Here is a 19977-nt window from a genome sequence, read left to right on the forward strand (position 1 = left end):
CCCACTTAAATAGTACAATAGAACATGAGTTATGTATGTAACTGTGATTCGATGAACACTGGATAACCACTTGGGCTGTCTTGTAGGAACACGGCTTGCAAGTTTCCAGAAACAACAACAGTACTTGCATGACAACAGTATGTACATCAAAGACTGTGTTATACAGGCACGCAATGGTGTGTCTCGGTATGTGTGTGAAGGTATCCCTTGGTGATTAGGAGGAGTGACTTAAAAAATTGCTGTTTGTTCGTTTAAAAACCACGTCGGATCCAACATTTTGCTTGCATTGTACAGTATGCATGTTTCCATGTGTGGGTTTGTATACCATGCTGTCCCAGTGATTCTGAAGCTCAGCATAACTCTGGAAAGGACACTCTGGTGGCAGCGTGCGACTGATACTGATGACCTGGCCCTTCTTCATGCTAATTATGTACACACAAACACACAGTGCAAATTCTGTACCTTGATTTGCAGTAAATGTTTTTGACACATTCCTCTGCGATATTGCAGAGTGACTCTCTCAGTAATTTATTCCTAAGATGAAAGCTGGTTTTACACTGTGCCATTTCCTGTTAAAATCTTGTCTGAGTTATCTGACTGTGTGATAACATGTTCTCCATGTCAGATTATGAGATAATGATATAATGAAGATCCTCTAATGATAGCCTTGCTAAAAAAATTACTATGCTCTGTGTACTTCATCAGTCAGCAAGATCCAAGCTTGTACTGAAAAACAAGTCGCATAAATAGAATCATTCTTCAACTCGAATTTTCTGTAATTCGGCTACGTTTCTGAACGTGAGCAAGTTTAATTTCCAATTCACGGTCACAACGAGCATATTTGTAGCTTCCTTGTGAGTCCTCCTGTTGGTCCTCATATGTAAACCCAGCTTTACACTAACACTGCAATAATAAAAATAATTACGACATCAATGTGATTAATATAAATTTCACAGACAAACCATACTGGACAGAAGAAACCCACCTTGGGAGAATGTAGCACCAGTTATTTGGTGTTTTGGTGTAGAGAACTGTCTCTCTCTTATTCAGAAATCTTTCCATTGCAAGAGCTGGAACATCGAAGTCTTTCAGCTAGTGGCAGATTAGTCAATAAACAACTAATCATGGACTAATCACAGAAATACAGTCATGTGAAAAAGAAAGTACAGCCTCATTCAAGTCTAGGTTTTAAGTATCAGGACATTAAAAAAAAAAAAATCATCTGGTCCTTACCAGGTCTTAAAATCAGGCAAATACAGCCTCAGATGACCAATAACACATGACATATTCACCCTGTCATTATTTATTTAACACAAGGTAAGCCAAAAATGCAGTAGCAGTGTGTGAAAAATTAAGTACACCCTTACTGCTTCCATAGAAATTACAAAGGCAATTAGCAGCCAGGTGTTGCTGATCAAATGAATTTGATGAATTGATCATCAGCAAGTGTGGCCACCTCTTAAAAAGCAGAAGTTTTGGTAGTTTGCTGGTCTGGAGCACTCAGGTGTATGTTAACACAATGCCAAGGAAGAAAGACATCAGCAATGATCTTAGAGAAGCAATCACTGCTGCACATCAGCCTGGGAAGAGTTATAAGGTCAATTCCAAACAATTTGAAGTTCATCATTTTACTGTGAGAAAGATTATTCAGACGTGGAAAACATGAAAGACAGTTGCCAATCTTCCCAGAAGTGGACGTCCCAGCAAATTTACTCCAAGGTCAGATTGTGCAATGCTCAGAGAAATTGCAGAAAACCCAAGAACTACATCTAGGACTCTACAGGCCACAGTTAGCATGTTAAAGTTCATGAGAGTACAATTAGAAAAAGACTGCGCAAGTATGGCTTGTTTGGAACGATTGCTTGAAGAAAGCCTCTTCTATCTAAAAAGAACATGGCAGCACGGCTTAGGTTTGCAAAGATGCATCTGAACAAGCCACAAGCCTTCTGGAACAATGTCCTTTGGACAGATGAGACTAAAATGGAAATGTTTGGCCATAATGCACAGCGCCATGTTTGGCGAAAACCAAACACAGCATATCAGCACAAACACCTCATACCAACCATCAAGCACAGTGGTGGAGGGGTGATTTCGGGCTTGTTTTGTAGCCACAGGGCCTGGGCACCTTGCAGTCATTGAGTCAACAATGAACTCCTCTGTATACCAAAGTATTCTCGAGGCAAATGTGAGGCCATCTGTCCAACAGCTAAAGCTTGGCCACAATTGGGTCATGCAACAGGACAATAATCCCGAGCACACCAGCAAATCTACAGCAGAATGACTGAAAAAGAAAAGAATCAAGGTGTTGGAATGGCCAAGTCAAAGTCCAGACCTCAACCCAATTGAAATTCTTTGGCGGGATCTTAAGGGAGCTGTGCATAAACAAATGCCCTCAAACATGAATGAACTGAAGCAATGTTGTCAAGAAGTGTGGACCAAAACTCCTCCACAACGATGTGAGAGACTGAAAAATCAGACAGAAATTCTCTCTGCTCTCCCTCCTTTTTTTCCCTGCTTGTGCTTCTTTGTCTCGTCTCATCTGCTGTACTTTTTGAAGAGGCTCTCTCCGCATTACTTTCTAAACTAAAAAAAAAAAGCATGGAATTGATAAACTGGTCTCCTAACGAAATTAACACAGTTTTCTCGACGAGAAGCCTGGGTTCGGGGGAACCCGCCTGTCCTGCCGGAACGTTTGCGGCTGGTTACGCGATGGATGCGTGGGAGCGGTGGCGAGTCATGCGCCTGGCGATTCTTTCTGTGGAGGACACTGAAGATATCTACCTATTCGGAACCATGATTACAGGACTTTTGCTGATTGGATTAGGCATTGCCCTGGTATATCGAGGAAATCAGACAACGGTGACAGCTGTTCAAAGCCCCACAAAGCTGTCCAATATGATTGAAGCGGTGGGCAAAGCTGTCGGCACTCAGACTGTGGCTATTCAGAACTTGAACCACAATATGGTTGTTATCTTGGAGAAGCTTTCGGCTTTGCAAGGAATAAGTATTTCTGAGACCAATTTGAACAGAATGGACAGATATGGACGGGCGGTGTGAACGTGCAAAGACTGCGTCTGGAAAGACCAAACAATTTATATCTTATCGACATTCGGCTCCCTGAGGCAGCACCGGCCTCGGTTAAGGCCGTTGCTGAGACAACATTTCCCCCTGAAGGTCACTGCTGAGAGATGCTCTCGCATTCCTCGCATTCCTTCTCCAACTTTCCGCGGTCGCCATTTTCACCCCCAGTGTGACAAGCGGGTGCGTGACCAGCGCCTTCATGGCTGTAGGAGCGGACGGCTGCTTGCTTGCGCTGGGTTACCTCTACCTCCTCCCCTCCCCCTCCTTACCCCCACCCCTGATTGCCCCCTCCTTTCCCCCCTCAAGTCCCGTGTTTTAAAGTGTATTTGTGTTATTGTGTGCTTATGTGCAGAGGTTTTTTAAATGTTCATACACTGTACTCCTGACAGGAGCATAGTGTGTGTGTGTGTGTGTGTGTGTGGGGGGGGGGGGGTTCCTCATCTCTCCTCATGTTGTTATTATTGCGTTTCCTTTTCTTTTATCCCTGTCTTCCTGTCCTGTTCCCCCTCTGTAAGGACAGGTTGATGGTCAATTTCACTGGTACAGTGATAATAAAGGGTTCATTCATTCATTCATTCATTCATTCATTCAAAACGATTGCTTCAAGTTATTGCTGCAAAAGGTGGTTCTACAAGCTATTGAATCATGGGGTGTACTTACTTTTTCACAAAAGGATTCTGCATTTTCACTTAATTTTTGTCAAATAAATAATGACACGATGGAATCTGTTGTGTGTTTTGCATAATTTTAGGACCTGGTAAGGATCAGATGATTTTTTTTTATGTCATGTCTTGATTGGTAAAACCATGTAACTGGAAAAGGGTGTACTTTCTTTTTCACATGACTGGAGATAAACATCAAGCTGACATGAAATAACATTTCAGTATTTCTATGCTATTTACCTTTAAGTGCACACAACATCCTGGTACTAATGGGATAAAATACTGTATGTGTGGAGAATGGAGGTGTAAGTGCAGTGTACACTGGAGGGAGCCCGAAGCTCAGCTGATACACACAATTCAGGAACATCTTTTCATACAGATAATCTAATGTGTGATACAGGTGTACGTGTGCTACGTGTGCTTTGCCTCAAGCAAGAATAACCTGACTAGAATAAAAGGTCATGACTTCAATGTGACAAAGGTGTGAAAGGAATTTTCAGTGAACTCCTCTCACCCTCCCTGTATGTCACTGGTATGGGATAAGTTTAATGTGATGGGCTTTGCTTTATATTAACATGGCTGTGAACTCAAGCTAAGATCTAGAGAACATTTTGAGATTTAAAGGAACAGTCCACCATACTTCCATTTTGAAATATGCTCTTATCTGAATTGAGACGAGCTGATCCGTACCTCTCCGAGCTTTGCGCGACCTCCCAGTCAGTCAGACGCAGTCAGACGCGCTGTCACTCCTGTTAGCAATGTAGCTAGGCTCAGTATGGCTAATGGTATTTTTTGGGGCTGTAGTTAGATGTGACCAAACTCTTCCGCGTTTTTCCTGTTTACATAGGTTTATATGACCAGTGACATGAAACAAGTTCAGTTACACAAATTGAAACGTAGCGATTTTCTATGCTATGGAAAGTCCGCACTATAATGACAGGCGTACTAACACCTTCTGTGCGCTTCGGCAGCGCATTGATACGGAGCTCAGATATCAATGCGCTGCCGAAGCGCGCAGAAGGTGTTAGTACAGTACGCCTGTCATTATAGTGCGGACTTTCCATAGCATAGAAAATTGCTACGTTTCAATTTGTGTAACTGAACTTGTTTCATGTCACTGGTCATATAAACCTATGTAAACAGGAAAAACGCGGAAGAGTTTGGTCGCATCTAACTACAGCCCCCAAAAATACCATTGGCCATACTGAGCCTAGCTACATTGCTAACAGGAGTGACAGCGTGTCTGACTGCGTCTGACTGACTGGGAGGTCGCGCAAAGCTCGGAGAGGTACGGAGCAGCTCGTCTCAATTCAGATAAGAGCATATTTCATTATGGAAGTACGGTGGACTGTTCCTTTAATTATAACATAGTGGTCCAAGATCATCATTTCATTCACTTACTATTTTATTTCCAAGAATAAGTTTAGATACAATACATAAAAAGCTTTCACATACGGATGCAGATACCTGTACACTTGCTCATTTATGCAGTTATCTAATCAGCCAATCACGTGACAGCAGCACAACGCAAAGCACAACTCATGCAGAAACAGGTCAAGAGTGAGAGTTCATGTTCACTTCAAATATCACAATGGGGAAAAATTGTGATCTCTGTGGCTTTAACCATGTCATGGTTGTTGATACTAGATGCTGGTTTGAGTATTTCAGAAACTGATGACCTCCTGGGGTTTTCACACACAGCAGTCTCGAGAGTTTACACAGGATGGTGCGAAAACCAAAAAAAATTCAGTGAGCGACAGTTCTGTGGGTGGAAATGTCTTGTTGATAAGAGAGGTCAGAAGAAAATGGCCAGATTTGTTTGAGATGCCAGGAAGGATCTAGTAACTCGTATATACACAGTGGTGCTTGGAAGCTTGTGAACCCTTTAGAATTTTCTATATTTCTGCATAAATATGACCTAAAACATTAGAATTTCACACAAGTTCTAAAAGTAGATAAAGAGAACCCAGTTAAACAAATGAGACAAATGAGACTGAAAAGAGAAATACCATAGCAGATCGGTCAGGGCCCGGGTAAACAATGACCGCCTCCGGTACTGTTGGTCAACAGGGTGCCGGTGGAAAGTATGCTACTGTTGCGCCAAAACGGAGAAAAAGAAGGGGGGGGGGGGCGTTAGGAGAGAACATGGAAGGGAAAGAGCTTAGAATTGAGGATAGGAACACTGAATGTGGGAACACTGACTGGTAGAGCGAGAGAGTTAGCAGGTATGATGGAAAGAAGGAAGTTGGACATTTTGTGTGTGCAGGAGACGAGGTGGAAGGGAAGCAAGGCCAAGAACATTGGAGGTGGATGCAAGTTGTTTTATTATGGAATCGATGGAAAGAGAAATGGTGTTAGTATTGTTCTGAGGGGAGAGTTGGTCAACAGTGTGATTGACGTGAAGAGGGTGTCAGATAGAGTGATAGGCATGAAGTTGGAGATTCAAGGAGTGGTAATCAATGTTGTGTGCGCGTATGCCCCACAGGTTGGATGTGAGAATGAAGAGAAAGAGTCTTTCTGGGAAAAGATGGATGAAGTGGTAGAAAGTATACTGAGGGAGGAGCACGTGCTGATAGGAGCAGACTTCAACGGACATGTTGGCGAGGGAAACAGAGGAGATGAGGACGTGATGGGCAGATATGGTGTAAGAGAGAGAAATGTGGAAGGGCAAATGGTGGTTGATTTTTCAAAGAGGATGAATTTGGCAATAGTCAATACATACTTCAAGAAGAAAGAGCAGCACAGGGTGACATTTAAGAGTGGAGGAAGATCTACACAGGTGGATGACATACTCTGCAGAAGGGGTAACCTGAAGGAGATTGGGGACTATAAAGTGATGGCAGGGGAGAGTGTAGCTAGACAATATCGAGTGGTCATGTGCAGGATGAGCCTGAAAGTGAAAAAGAGGAAGCATGAAATAATGGAGCTGAAGATTAAGTGGTGGAAACTAAAAGAGATTGGATCATCAGAAGGAGTTTAGGGAAGAAATGAGATGAGCATTGAGTGGTAATGGAAGTCTGCCAGAAGATTGGGATACTACTACTATACTAGTAAGAGAGACAGCAAGGAAGGTGCTAGAGTGGTCATCGGGAAGGAGGAAGGAAGACAAGGAGACATGGTAGTGGAACAAAGAAGTGCAGGAAATTATAAAAGAGAAGAGGCTAGCAAAGAAGAATTGGGATGATCAGAGAGATGAGGAAAGCAGGCGGTTATACAGAGAGATGAGACAGAAGGCAAAAAGAGCAGTAGCGAAGGAGAAAGCAGATACATACCAGGAGTTGTACGAAAGACTGGAGACCAAAGAAGGAGAGAAAGACCTGTACAGACTAGCTAGGCAGAGAAACAGGGAAGCGAGAGATGTACAGCAGGTAAGAGTGATGATGTTTGGGTGAGACGGCTGAGGAGTTCCTCACGAGATTGTTTAATTAGAACCTAGAGAATGAGAAAATGCCAAATGAATGGAGAAAGAGTATGCTAGTCCCAATATACAAGAATGAGGGAGATGTACAGAGCTGCAGAAATTACAGAGGGATAAAAATGATGAGCCACACCATGAAGTTATGGGAAAGGGTATTGGAGGCAAGATTGAGAAGAGAGGTAGCAATCTGTGAACGCAGTATGGGTTTATGCCAAGGAAGAGCGCGTCAGAGGCAATTTTTGCTCTAAGAATGTTAATGGAGAAGTACAGGGAAGGCCAGAGAAAGCTACATTGTGTGTTTGTAGACCTGGAGAAGGCATACGATAGAGTGCCGAGAGATGAGTTATGGTATTGTATGAGAAAGTGCGGAGTGAATGAGAAGTATATTTGAGTGGTGCAAGACATGTATGAGAACAGTGAAACAGCAGTGAGGTGTGCAGTTGGAACAACTGAATGGTTCAAGGTGAAGGTGGAACTCCATCAAGGATCTGTTTTGAGTCCTTTTTTGTTTGCCATAGTGATGGATAGCTTGACGGACAAAGTGAGGCAAGAGTCATCATGGAACATGATATTTGCAGATGATATTGTGATATGTGGTGAAAGTAGAAAGAAGGTTGAGTTGGGTTTGGAGAGATGGAGGCATGCATTGGAACGAAGAGGAATGAAGGTAAGACGTAAAGAAAGTTGGTGAATTCAAGTACATGGGGTCAACTGTGCAGGAAAATGGGGGCTGCGATAGTGAGGTGAGAAAGAGAGTGCAGGCAGGGTGGAGCAGTTGGAGAAGGATTTCAGGAGTCATTTGTGATCGGAAAGTCCCAGCAAAAGTGAAAGGTAAGATGTATAAGACAGTAGTGAGACCAGCTGTGATGTATGGATTGGAGACCGCACCCTTAACGAAGAGGCAGGAGGCAAAGTTGGAGGTGGCGGAGTTGAGGATGTTAAGGTTTGAGATGGGAGTGATGAGGTTGGACAGGATAAGGAACGAGCACATCAGAGGGACAGCACATGTGGAGAGCTTGGGAATTAAGCTAAGAGAGATGAGACTGAGATGGTATGGGCACATATTGAGAAGAGATGCAGAGCATGTTGGAAGGAGAATGTTGAGGATGGAGCCGCCAGGCACACAAAAAAGAGGAAGGCCAAAGAGGAGATACATGTATGTGGTGTGAGAGGACATGAAAATGGCAGGTGTGGTAGAGAAGGATGCGTAAGACAGGGAGCAATGGAGACGAAAGATCCGCTGTGGCGACCCCTAATCGGGAGCAGCCAAAAGAAGAAGTTGATAAACAAATGAGACAAAAAATATTACACTTGGTCATTTATTTATTGAGGAAAATGATCCAATATTACATATCTGTGAGTGGCAAAAGTATGTGAACCTTTGCTTTCAGTATCTGGTGTGACCCCCTTGTGCAGCAATAACTGCAACTAAGCGTTTCCGGTAACTGTTGATCAGTCCTGCACACCAGCTTGGAGGAATTTTAACCCATTCCTCCGTACAGAACAGCTTCAACTCTGGGATGTTGGTGACATTTTCCTTTAGAATTCACTGGTATAATTCAGAATTCATTGTTCCATCGATGATGGCAAGCTGTCCTGGCCCAGATGCAGCAAAACAGGCCCAAACCATGAGACTACCACCACCATGTTTCACAGATGGGATAAGGTTCTTATGCTGGAATGCAGTGCTTTCCTTTCTCTAAACATAACGCTTCTCATTTAAACCAAAAAGTTCTATTTTGGTCTTATCCATCCACAAAACATTTTTCTAATAGCCTTCTGGCTTGTTCACATAATCTTTAGCAAACTGCAGATGAGCAGCAATGTTCTTTTTGGAGAGCACTGGCTTTCTCCTTGCAACCCTGCCATGCACACCATTGTTGTTCAGTGTTCTCCTGATGGTGGACTCATGAACATTAACATTAGCCAATGTGAGAGAGGCCTTCAGTTGCTTAAAAGTTACCCTGGGGTCCTTTGTGACCTCGCCGACTATTACACGCCTTGCTCTTAGAGTGATCTTTGTTGGTCGACCACTCCTGGGGAGGGTAACAATGGTCTTGAATTTCCTTCATTTGTACACAATCTGTCTGACTGTGGATTGGAGGAGTCCAAACTCTTTAGAGATGGTTTTGTAACCTTTTCCAGCCTGATGAGCATCAACAACTCTTTTTCTGAGGTCCTCAGAAATCTCCTTTGTTCATAAAACAGGGTGCCCACTCGCACCTGATTGTCATCCCATTGATTGAAAACACCTGACTCTAATTTCACCTTCAAATTAATTGCTAATCGTAGAGGTGCACATACTTTTGCCACTCATAGATATGTAATATTGGCTCATTTTCCTCAATAAATAAATGACCAAGTATAATATTTTTGTCTCATTTGTTTAACTGGGTTCTCTTTATCTACTTTTAGTACTTGTGTGAAAATCTGTTGTTGTTTTAGGTCATATTTATGCAGAAATATAGAAAATTCTAAAGGGTTCACAAACTTTCAAGCACCACTGTAAATCACACTTTGCAACCATGGTGAGAAGAAAAGCAGCATCTGGCACCAACAACAATGCCACAATTAAAGAGACACAGAAATCACACTTGTCTGACCTATTCTGATGTCTGATGTGAACATTAACTGAAGCTCTTGACCTGTATCTGCATGATTTTATGCACTGTGCTGCTACAACGTGATTAGTTGTTGAGATAATTGCATAAATGAGCAGGTGTACAGGTGTTCCTATTAAAATGGACACAAGTGTATATCTAATTGTATTCTTTTTTTTTTGTTGCTGTGCTTTGTAGCATTCATCAAGTTTATGATATCATTTCATAGTTTGTCTATCTGCTTTGTGACTAATGTGTGCACAGAATCTTAAGCCTTTAAGGACTCACTGGATTATAATACCAGAGTCTTGGAAGTTAATATGGTGAAACATGCACAACAAGACAAGAAAATCTGGTATGTTGAGAAATGTGTGTACACTTAACGTGTCCAGATCTTTTCTGCCTAATCACTTACACTACGTTCAGACTGCAACCTGAAACGACCCATATCCGATTTGTTGTGAAATCCGATTTTTTTGTTAGGCCGTTCACATTACCAATTATATGAGACTTGTATGCGATCTCCAATATGAACGGAAAACGACCCAAAAGTGTCCCGCATGCGCAAATTGACACGTAATAAGCACATCTACGTAATACGTAAACAAAAAAAAGCGCACTCCATGTTTAATGATTTCTTTTTTTGTTTGTTTAATTATCTGGTTAGTGTTAAAGTGTGAGGTCTCGTGTGTGTTTTTGTTTCTGAACTGAAATGAAAACGTGTAGCCTGGTAACGAGGGTTGACTCCTAAATGTCTCTCTAATTTCTATATAAGTGCACTACATGTTACTAGGAAGTAATGGATTTTTAAACTCTATATAGTGCACTCGAGCTTCAGTAGGCAGTCATTTGGGATACGGCCGCTGTATTACCAATCTCTTAATTCAGGCTTAATAATTTGCACATATTTATTTCGTCATATTAATAAACTTTTTCTACATTTTTATAAATATTTATTTAGATTGTTTATAGCCAGCTTAATTCTGCAACTTCTCTCAGCGCTGGCTCAAGGTGCATAAACACCAGTGCAGTTTGCTATGGAGATGAGGCGAGACCTGGCGATGTGGTTTTTGTGGCGGTGGCGGAACTCACACAATAATCTGATTAATGTGGGCAGCAGACTAATGAGACCGAAGGTGTCAAATTACCGTATTTTCCGGACTATACGTCGCTCCGGAGTTTAAGTCGCATCAGCCAAAAAATGCATTATGAAGACAAAAAAAACATATATACGTCGCACCGGACTATAAGTCGCACTTTTTTGAAGGGTTATTCTATCCATAGAATCTGTGATTCTATCTGATAAGCGGCGCGTGGTTACTGCGCGACTGCATTGTTTATTTAATAAACGAACAGCTGAGCAGTGATAACGCGCCCTTTGCCCTGTACAGTAAGTAGCCTAGTCTGATTATTTTAAATATCTACTACTATCTTTAATACTATCACTATCGTTATTACTAATAGCCTATATTATTATTATAACTAATATTAGTAGCCTATTACTGATGCATTAATCAGTTTGCTTTTAGAATATTTTTACCGGTAGGGCTTATTATCGCCCCATGGCTCTTTCATCTGTGTTATTAAAGCTGTAGTCATCATCGAGGAGTGTCATTCTTCATTTTTGTCGAATTTTATTTCATCAAATCAGAGGCCAAGTAGGCTATAGGTATATCATCTCCAAAGACAGGTACGGTAGTAAAAACAACCGTCTAGTGAAAAAAACAACAACAACCGCTTTTAAATCCCCTACTTAAATCCTTAAAATGAGTCATTTAACTCATGTCTTGTGTGATCTGATCTCCAATGGTGAAATAAACCGGTTGTGATGAGTACAGTCTGTTATTTTAGAAGATAAATGTAATATATAATTTAATATATAGACTAATAAAAATTAATATTTTATAATATAATATCACGACATATTACTGTCTGTAACTGTTTGTCACTAAAGCGTTTTCTAAGATCATAATGTCTGATATTATTATTATTATTATTATTTTACACACACAATAAGCGCATGTGCGTAAAGTTATAGTAAACCATCCCCCGCCTTTTTTTTTTTTTTTTGAGTCGCCGGACCCACCCACCTCCTGCGTTCTGGGACCTCCCACTTCACAAATTAAGCACTGCCTAAAATCACTACATATCTTATTTAAATAACTATAGGCCTATCATTAATAATAAAACACAGGTCAATCAAGTTTATCAAGCTGATGATTTCACTCCAAATCAGCAAATCCATTGAATTCCTCATCCTCGGTGTCGCTTCTGAACAACTCTGCCAACTCCAGCGGCAGATGAAGCGCCGTTTCCTCTTCTTCTGCGTGGCTGTCGTCAGACTCAGCATCAGCTCCAGTTATTCCGCGGTGAACAACAACAACAAAAAAACATATATACGTCGCACCGGAGTATAAGTCGCATGGCCAGCCGAACCATGAAAAAAAGTGCGACTTATAGTCCGAAAAATACGGTACTGGAAATTTCCAGAACAATCTTATAATCTTGTAATACAGGATGGTTTAAGTTATAAATCAGTTATAGAAACTGTTTTATTTAATCAGGCTAACAGATCAACATCCAGGTCCCTACCAAATACACCATTAGCTTGATCAATTCTATAAAAGTCTATTTAAATTCTGAAAACTGTACAAATGTTGTTGTTTTCCACCAAAGAGGCGGGATTAGCCAACGCAGAATAGTGACGTTTGTCTCTTGTTGATGACGTGTACAGTAGGTCGCATGAATGCAACCTGTCCGGTCAGACTGCAGTCGCATGTGAAAATATCGGATATGCATCGGATTTAGGACCACATATCCAAGTGGCCTGGGTCGCAAGTGAAAAAATCGGATCTGTGTCGTTCAGATTGTCAATAACAAATCGGATACAGGTCGCATATGGGCAAAAAAATCGGATATGGGTCGTTTCAGGGTGCAGTCTGAACGTAGTCTTAGTGTACAAGTTAGTCATAATTATGAAAAAGAACATGTTTAATATATTCTGCTCAACAGGTTGAATATGTCACACTTAAATCATGACTAAATGACAGCACTACATGCACTTCAGAGCTGTTTCTTACTGTTACAGGAGGAAGTCTTATCGTACTGGCCTCCACACTGACACACAGTTCGGTCTCATTCACACTCAGCTCCATGACTGTTGACAAAATCATCCACCATCAACATAAACAATGCTGTTAAAACATTACATTGCTTTGCATAAGTATTCACCCCCTTTACATTGAGAAGTTTATGTCTAACATTAAAAAATACTCTTTAAATTATGACATGAAGTTTAATAAAGCAGATATTTGTTAGTTGCATCAGAATTAATCTTCTGGGTCAATACTTGGCAGAACCACATGTGTCTCCAATTACAGCTTCTGGTATGTTGGCTGCCACAAGTACCCATAATAATACAATGGACAATCCACCAACAGTAGAAGAGGTCCTCAAAGCTATCAAGGATCTAGCAAATGGCAAAGCTCCTGGCAGTGATTCCATTCCAGCAGAGATCTACAAACTGAATCACCCTCTAGTCACCAGCCACCTCACAGAACTGTTCTCTGAAATTTGGATGCAAGGGAAACTGCCACAAGAATACAAAGATGCCTCCATCATCCATCTATATAAGCGCAAAGGTAACCGCAAAGACTGCAACAATGATCGTGGCATATGCTCGCAAGGATATGTCTAAACCGCCTCTCAGCCCATCTAGAACAAGGCCTTCTTCCAGAGAGCCAGTGTGGTTTCTGCAAAGAGCGTAGCACTGTGGACATGATCTTTGCTGCTCGACAGCTTCAAGAAAAATGCCAAGAACAGAATGTGAGACTGTACACCACCTTTGTTGATCTGACAAAAGCCTTTGATACTGTGAGTCACGAAGGTCTCTGGAAAATCATGGCGAAGTCTGGCTGTCCAGATCACTTCATCACCATCGTCCGGCAATTCCATGATGGCATGCAAGCCCGAGTTCATGACAACGGCTCTCTCTCAGACCCTTTTGAAGTCACTAATGGAGTCAAGCAGGGATGTGTGCTCGCCCCAGCACTCTTCAGCATGATGTTCTCTGCTATGCTGATGGACGCCTACTGTGATGACAACATCGGGATAAAGCTGAGGTTCAGAACCGACGGGAAGCTCTCCAATCTTCACAGACTACGAGCCAAGACAAAGGTCTGAACCGCTACCATGCGTGAATTTCTGTTTGCTGACGATTGTGCCCTGAATGCTTCCTCGTTAGAAGACATGCAAGTCAGTATAGACTGCTTTGCAGCTGCCTGTCGGGACTTTGGACTCACTATCAATACACAGAAAACAGAAGTGATGTACCAACCAGCACCAGGCGAGCCCTACCTGGAGCCTCACATCACTGTTGGCACTGAGCCCCTCACCTCCTGTGAGAAATTTATCTACTTGGGCAGCACACTCTCTTGCACTGCCAACATTGACCTTAAAGTTGAACACCGGATCGCAAAAGCCAGCACTGCCTTCGGCCAACTTCGTGAAACTGTATGGGTGCGAAGAGGCATCTCTCTCAAGACCAGAATAAAAGTCTACCGTGCTGTGGTTGTCACCTCACTCTTGTATGGGTGCAAGACACGGACAGTGTACAGCAGACATGCCAAGAGACTGAACAGCTTCCATATGCGATGCCTGAGGAACATGCATATCAAGTGGCAGGACAAGGTGCCAGATACAGAAGTACTCAGCAGAGCCAACCTTCCCAGCATCTTTGCAATGCTGAAGCAGTCACAGCTACGATGGTCGGGTCATGTGTTTCGCATGCCAGACGAGCGCGTTCCCAAACGACTCCTTTATGGCGAACTCTGCACTGGGAAGCGCTCACAAGGCGGCCAGAAGAAGAGATTCAAAGACGCATTGAATATGAATCTCAAATCCTGTCAGATCTGTCTGGAGACGTGGGAAGAGAGAGCCAGCAACCGCAGCCTCTGGCGCAGCAGCATCACAAGAGGAGTGCAAACCTTTGAAGCTAACCGCATACTTGATGCCCAGCGGAAATGTGAGCAGCGCAAAAGCCGCACCCACAGCCCCACCTCTTCCTTGTTCACCAAACACACCATTTATCTGCACTCACTGTCATCGTTCATTTCGTGCAAGGATAGGCCTTGTCAGCCACCTTCACACACACTGCACTGGATGAAAGGATCATCATGGTCCTCTTCAAACATGAAGGACGAATGCTCAAAATGTGTCTCTATCTGCTTTGCACAGTCGGATACTCATATTTTTGTCAGTTCTTCTTGGCGAAATTGCTCAAGTACTCTCAGATTGAATGATGGTAAACAATAAGTTTCAAGTCTTACTTGAAATAATTTTCAAGATTCTCAAGTCTGGGCTTTGAATGAGCCATTCTAACACATTCAAGGTTCTTGGTTTTGAACCATGTAGATGCAGCTTTGACGGTATGCTTCGAGTTATTGTCCTTTTAGAAGGAGAACCTTGAACCCTGTCTCGAGTCTCATGTAGACTGGAACTGTTTTCTTTTAGGATTGTCCTGTACATGGCTCGATCCATCATGCCTTCAGCTCTGACCAGTTTCTTAGTTCATGCTGATGAAAAGCATCTCCACAATATGATGCTACCAACACCATGCTTCACAGCGTGATGTGTAGTGAGTTCTGCCAACACAGAGCTTTGTGCCATGGGCAAAAAGTATCATCATACCAGAGAAGCTTCCCGCACTCATGTTTTCCGAGTCTCCAGCATGCATTTGCCAAAATCCAAACAGGATTTCATCTGGCTGATTTTCAAAAATCACCTTCTTCTTGTCTCTTTTTAATAAATCCCAGCTTTTGTGAAGCATCCCTTCTATTGTTATACTGTGAACAGTTTCTCCCACCTGAGCCAAGTTACCCTTGGCCTCTTGGTTGCTTCTCTCAGTAATATGATAATATTGACTATAGTTCTGCATTCAATAATATCATCCCAGACACACTAATCAACAAACTACAAGACTTGAGCCTCTCCATCCCCACCTGCACATGGATCAAAGACTTCCTCACAAACCGCCCACAGAGAGTCAAATTAAGTCCGCACCTCTCCTCCTCCATCACACTAAGCACTGGCAGACCCCAAGGCTGTGTGCTGAGTCCAGTTCTTTATCAGTGTGTTCATCTAACACCATAATTAAATTTGCTCATGACACAACGGTCATTGGAATCATTACGGGGAAGATGAGTCAGAATACAGAGAGGAAACACAGAGACTGTCAGAGTGATGTTCAGTGAATAACCTGACACTGAACACGACAAAGATCAAGGCATTCATACTGGACTTCAGGAGGAAACCAGACTCACAGCTGGCCCCTCTCTGCATCAATGGGGCACATGTGGAAAGGGTGCAAACTTTCAAGTTCCTGGGAATCCTCATATCAGAGGACCTCTCCTGGTCGGCCAACACCACGGCAAACATCAAGAGAGCAGAGCAAAGACTGCACTTCCTGAGAGTGCTTCGGAGACACAACACTGAAAGGAAGTTTCTGGTGGCCTTTTACCAGGCAACCATAGAGAGCCTACTAACCTACTGCATCACAATGTGGCATGCAGGCTGCTCTGTTGCAGATAAGAAAGCGCTCCAAAGAGTGGTGAAGTAAACAGGGGAAATAACAAGCTGCCCACTCCCCTCTCTGGAGGATACTGCCACCTCATGCTACCTCAGCAGCGCTACCAACAACATCAAAGACTCCACCCACCCCGGCTACCCCCTCTTTGAACTGTTATCCTCTGGCAGGCATTATAGATCAGCCAAAGCACGCACCTCCAGATTCAGATACAGTTTTTTTCCCAAAAGCAATTTGCACTTTAAATAATAACAAGCACATATAAGAATATGACTAGTAGCCCATGAACCTGATTTCCTCTGAATGGCCCAGTAAAGAGTTGAGTGGACACATTTGACATATATGTTTTCACTGGGTTCTGTCAAAATGCCGTAAATCACTCCCCACGTCCCCTCAGTGACATAGACTCAGCCCTAGCGGAAGTATCTGGTGAGAGGCACTGATTGTGAGGTCCCGTATAATCGAAACTCTCAGGCAAGTGGGGGAGGGGATTCCCCGTTGAGGCTGCACGCAGCGTGCTAGCGTGAGCATGCAGCCTATGGGAAATGAGCGTGTCTTGGATCAGCACAGTGTGTGATAGTGTGAGCATGTAGCCTATGGGAAATGATCGTTTCTTGAATTAGCACAGTGTGTTATAGCGTGAGCATGTAGCCTATGGGAAATGAGCGTGTCTTGGATTAGCACAGTGCGTTATAGCGTGAGCATGTAGCCGACGGGAAATGATCGTGTCTTGGATTATCACAGTGTGTTATAGCGTGAGCATGTAGCCTATGGGAAATGATCGTGTCTTGGATTAGCACAGTGCGTTATAGCGTGAGCATGTAGCCGATGGGAAATGATCGTGTCTTGGATTAGCACAGTGTGTTATAGCGTGAGCATGTAGCCGATGGGAAATGATCGTGTCTTGGATTAGCACAGTGTGTTATAGCGTGAGCATGTAGCCGATGGGAAATGATCGTGTCTTGGATTAGCACAGTGTGTTATAGCGTGAGCATGTAGCCGATGGGAAATGAGCGTGTCTTGGATTAGCACAGTGTGTTATAGCGTGAGCATGTAGCCGATGGGAAATGATCGTGTCTTGGATTAGCACAGTGCGTTATAGCGTGAGCATGTAGCCTATGGGAAATGATCGTGTCTTGGATTAGCACAGTGTGTTATAGCGTGAGCATGCAGCCTACGGGAAATTATCGTGTCTTGGATTAGCACAGTGTGTTATAGCGTGAGCATGCAGCCTACGGGAAATGAATAGTGTGTTGGATTAGCACAGTGTGTTATAGCGTGAGCATGTAGCCTATGGGAAATGATCGTGTCTTGGATTAGCACAGTGCGTTATAGCGTGAGCATGTAGCCGACGGGAAATGATCGTGTCTTGGATTAGCACAGTGTGTTATAGCGTGAGCATGTAGCCGATGGGAAATGATCGTGTCTTGGATTAGCACAGTGTGTTATAGCGTGAGCATGTAGCCTATGGGAAATGATCGTGTCTTGGATCAGCACAGTGTGTTATAGCGTGAGCATGTAGCCTATGGGAAATGATCGTGTCTTGGATTAGCACAGTGCGTTATAGCGTGAGCATGTAGCCGACGGGAAATGATCGTGTCTTGGATTAGCACAGTGTGTTATAGCGTGAGCATGTAGCCGATGGGAAATGATCGTGTCTTGGATTAGCACAGTGTGTTATAGCGTGAGCATGTAGCCGATGGGAAATGATCGTGTCTTGGATTATCACAGTGTGTTATAGCGTGAGCATGTAGCTGACGGGAAATGATCGTGTCTTGGATTAGCACAGTGTGTTATAGCGTGAGCATGTAGCCGATGGGAAATGATCGTGTCTTGGATTAGCACAGTGTGTTATAGCGTGAGCATGTAGCCGATGGGAAATGATCGTGTCTTGGATTAGCACAGTGTGTTATAGCGTGAGCATGTAGCCGATGGGAAATGATCGTGTCTTGGATTAGCACAGTGTGTTATAGCGTGAGCATGTAGCCTATGGGAAATGATCGTGTCTTGGATTAGCACAGTGTGTTATAGCGTGAGCATGCAGCCTACGGGAAATTATCGTGTCTTGGATTAGCACAGTGTGTTATAGCGTGAGCATGCAGCCTACGGGAAATGAATAGTGTGTTGGATTAGCACAGTGTGTTATAGCGTGAGCATGTAGCCTATGGGAAATGATCGTGTCTTGGATTAGCACAGTGCGTTATAGCGTGAGCATGTAGCCTATGGGAAATGATCGTGTCTTGGATCAGCACAGTGTGTTATAGCGTGAGCATGTAGCCTATGGGAAATGATCGTGTCTTGGATTAGCACAGTGCGTTATAGCGTGAGCATGTAGCCGACGGGAAATGATCGTGTCTTGGATTAGCACAGTGTGTTATAGCGTGAGCATGTAGCCGATGGGAAATGATCGTGTCTTGGATTAGCACAGTGTGTTATAGCGTGAGCATGTAGCCGATGGGAAATGAGCGTGTCTTGGATTAGCACAGTGCGTTATAGCGTGAGCATGTAGCTGACGGGAAATGATCGTGTCTTGGATTAGCACAGTGAGTTATAGCGTGAGCATGTAGCCGATGGGAAATGATCGTGTCTTGGATTAGCACAGTGCGTTATAGTGTGAGCATGTAGCCTATGGGAAATGATCGTGTCTTGGATTAGCACAGTGCGTTATAGCGTGAGCATGTAGCCTATGGGAAATGATCGTGTCTTGGATTAGCACAGTGCGTTATAGTGTGAGCATGTAGCCGATGGGAAATGATCGTGTCTTGGATTAGCACAGTGCGTTACAGCGTGAGCATGTAGCCGATGGGAAATGATCGTGTCTTGGATTAGCACAGTGCGTTATAGTGTGAGCATGTAGCCTATGGGAAATGATCGTGTCTTGGATTAGCACAGTGCGTTATAGTGTGAGCATGTAGCCGATGGGAAATGATCGTGTCTTGGATTAGCACAGTGCGTTATAGCGTGAGCATGTAGCCTATGGGAAATGATCGTGTCTTGGATTAGCACAGTGCGTTATAGCGTGAGCATGTAGCCTATGGGAAATGATCGTGTCTTGGATTAGCACAGTGCGTTATAGCGTGAGCATGTAGCCTATGGGAAATGATCGTGTCTTGGATTAGCACAGTGCGTTATAGTGTGAGCATGTAGCCGATGGGAAATGATCGTGTCTTGGATTAGCACAGTGCGTTACAGCGTGAGCATGTAGCCGATGGGAAATGATCGTGTCTTGGATTAGCACAGTGCGTTATAGCGTGAGCATGTAGCCTATGGGAAATGATCGTGTCTTGGATTAGCACAGTGCGTTATAGTGTGAGCATGTAGCCTATGGGAAATGATCGTGTCTTGGATTAGCACAGTGCGTTATAGCGTGAGCATGTAGCCTATGGGAAATGATCGTGTCTTGGATTAGCACAGTGCGTTATAGTGTGAGCATGTAGCCGATGGGAAATGATCGTGTCTTGGATTAGCACAGTGCGTTACAGCGTGAGCATGTAGCCGATGGGAAATGATCGTGTCTTGGATTAGCACAGTGCGTTATAGTGTGAGCATGTAGCCTATGGGAAATGATCGTGTCTTGGATTAGCACAGTGCGTTATAGTGTGAGCATGTAGCCGATGGGAAATGATCGTGTCT

General features: G+C 43.3%; 1 protein-coding gene across 1 annotated transcript in view; it reads right to left on the minus strand.

The window, feature by feature from the left end:
- The window catches only part of LOC132886149 (uncharacterized protein C18orf63-like), a 215411-nt gene that overhangs the window by 36252 nt on the left and 159182 nt on the right, over nt 1–19977 (minus strand). The window contains 3 exon segments of the mRNA XM_060920717.1: nt 326–422; nt 986–1092; nt 12842–12918. Of these exon segments, the coding sequence (XP_060776700.1) occupies nt 326–422; nt 986–1092; nt 12842–12918 (281 nt within the window).

This window comes from Neoarius graeffei, chromosome 5 (genome assembly GCF_027579695.1).
Source record: "Neoarius graeffei isolate fNeoGra1 chromosome 5, fNeoGra1.pri, whole genome shotgun sequence".
In the NCBI taxonomy this organism is placed as follows: Eukaryota; Metazoa; Chordata; class Actinopteri; order Siluriformes; family Ariidae; genus Neoarius; species Neoarius graeffei.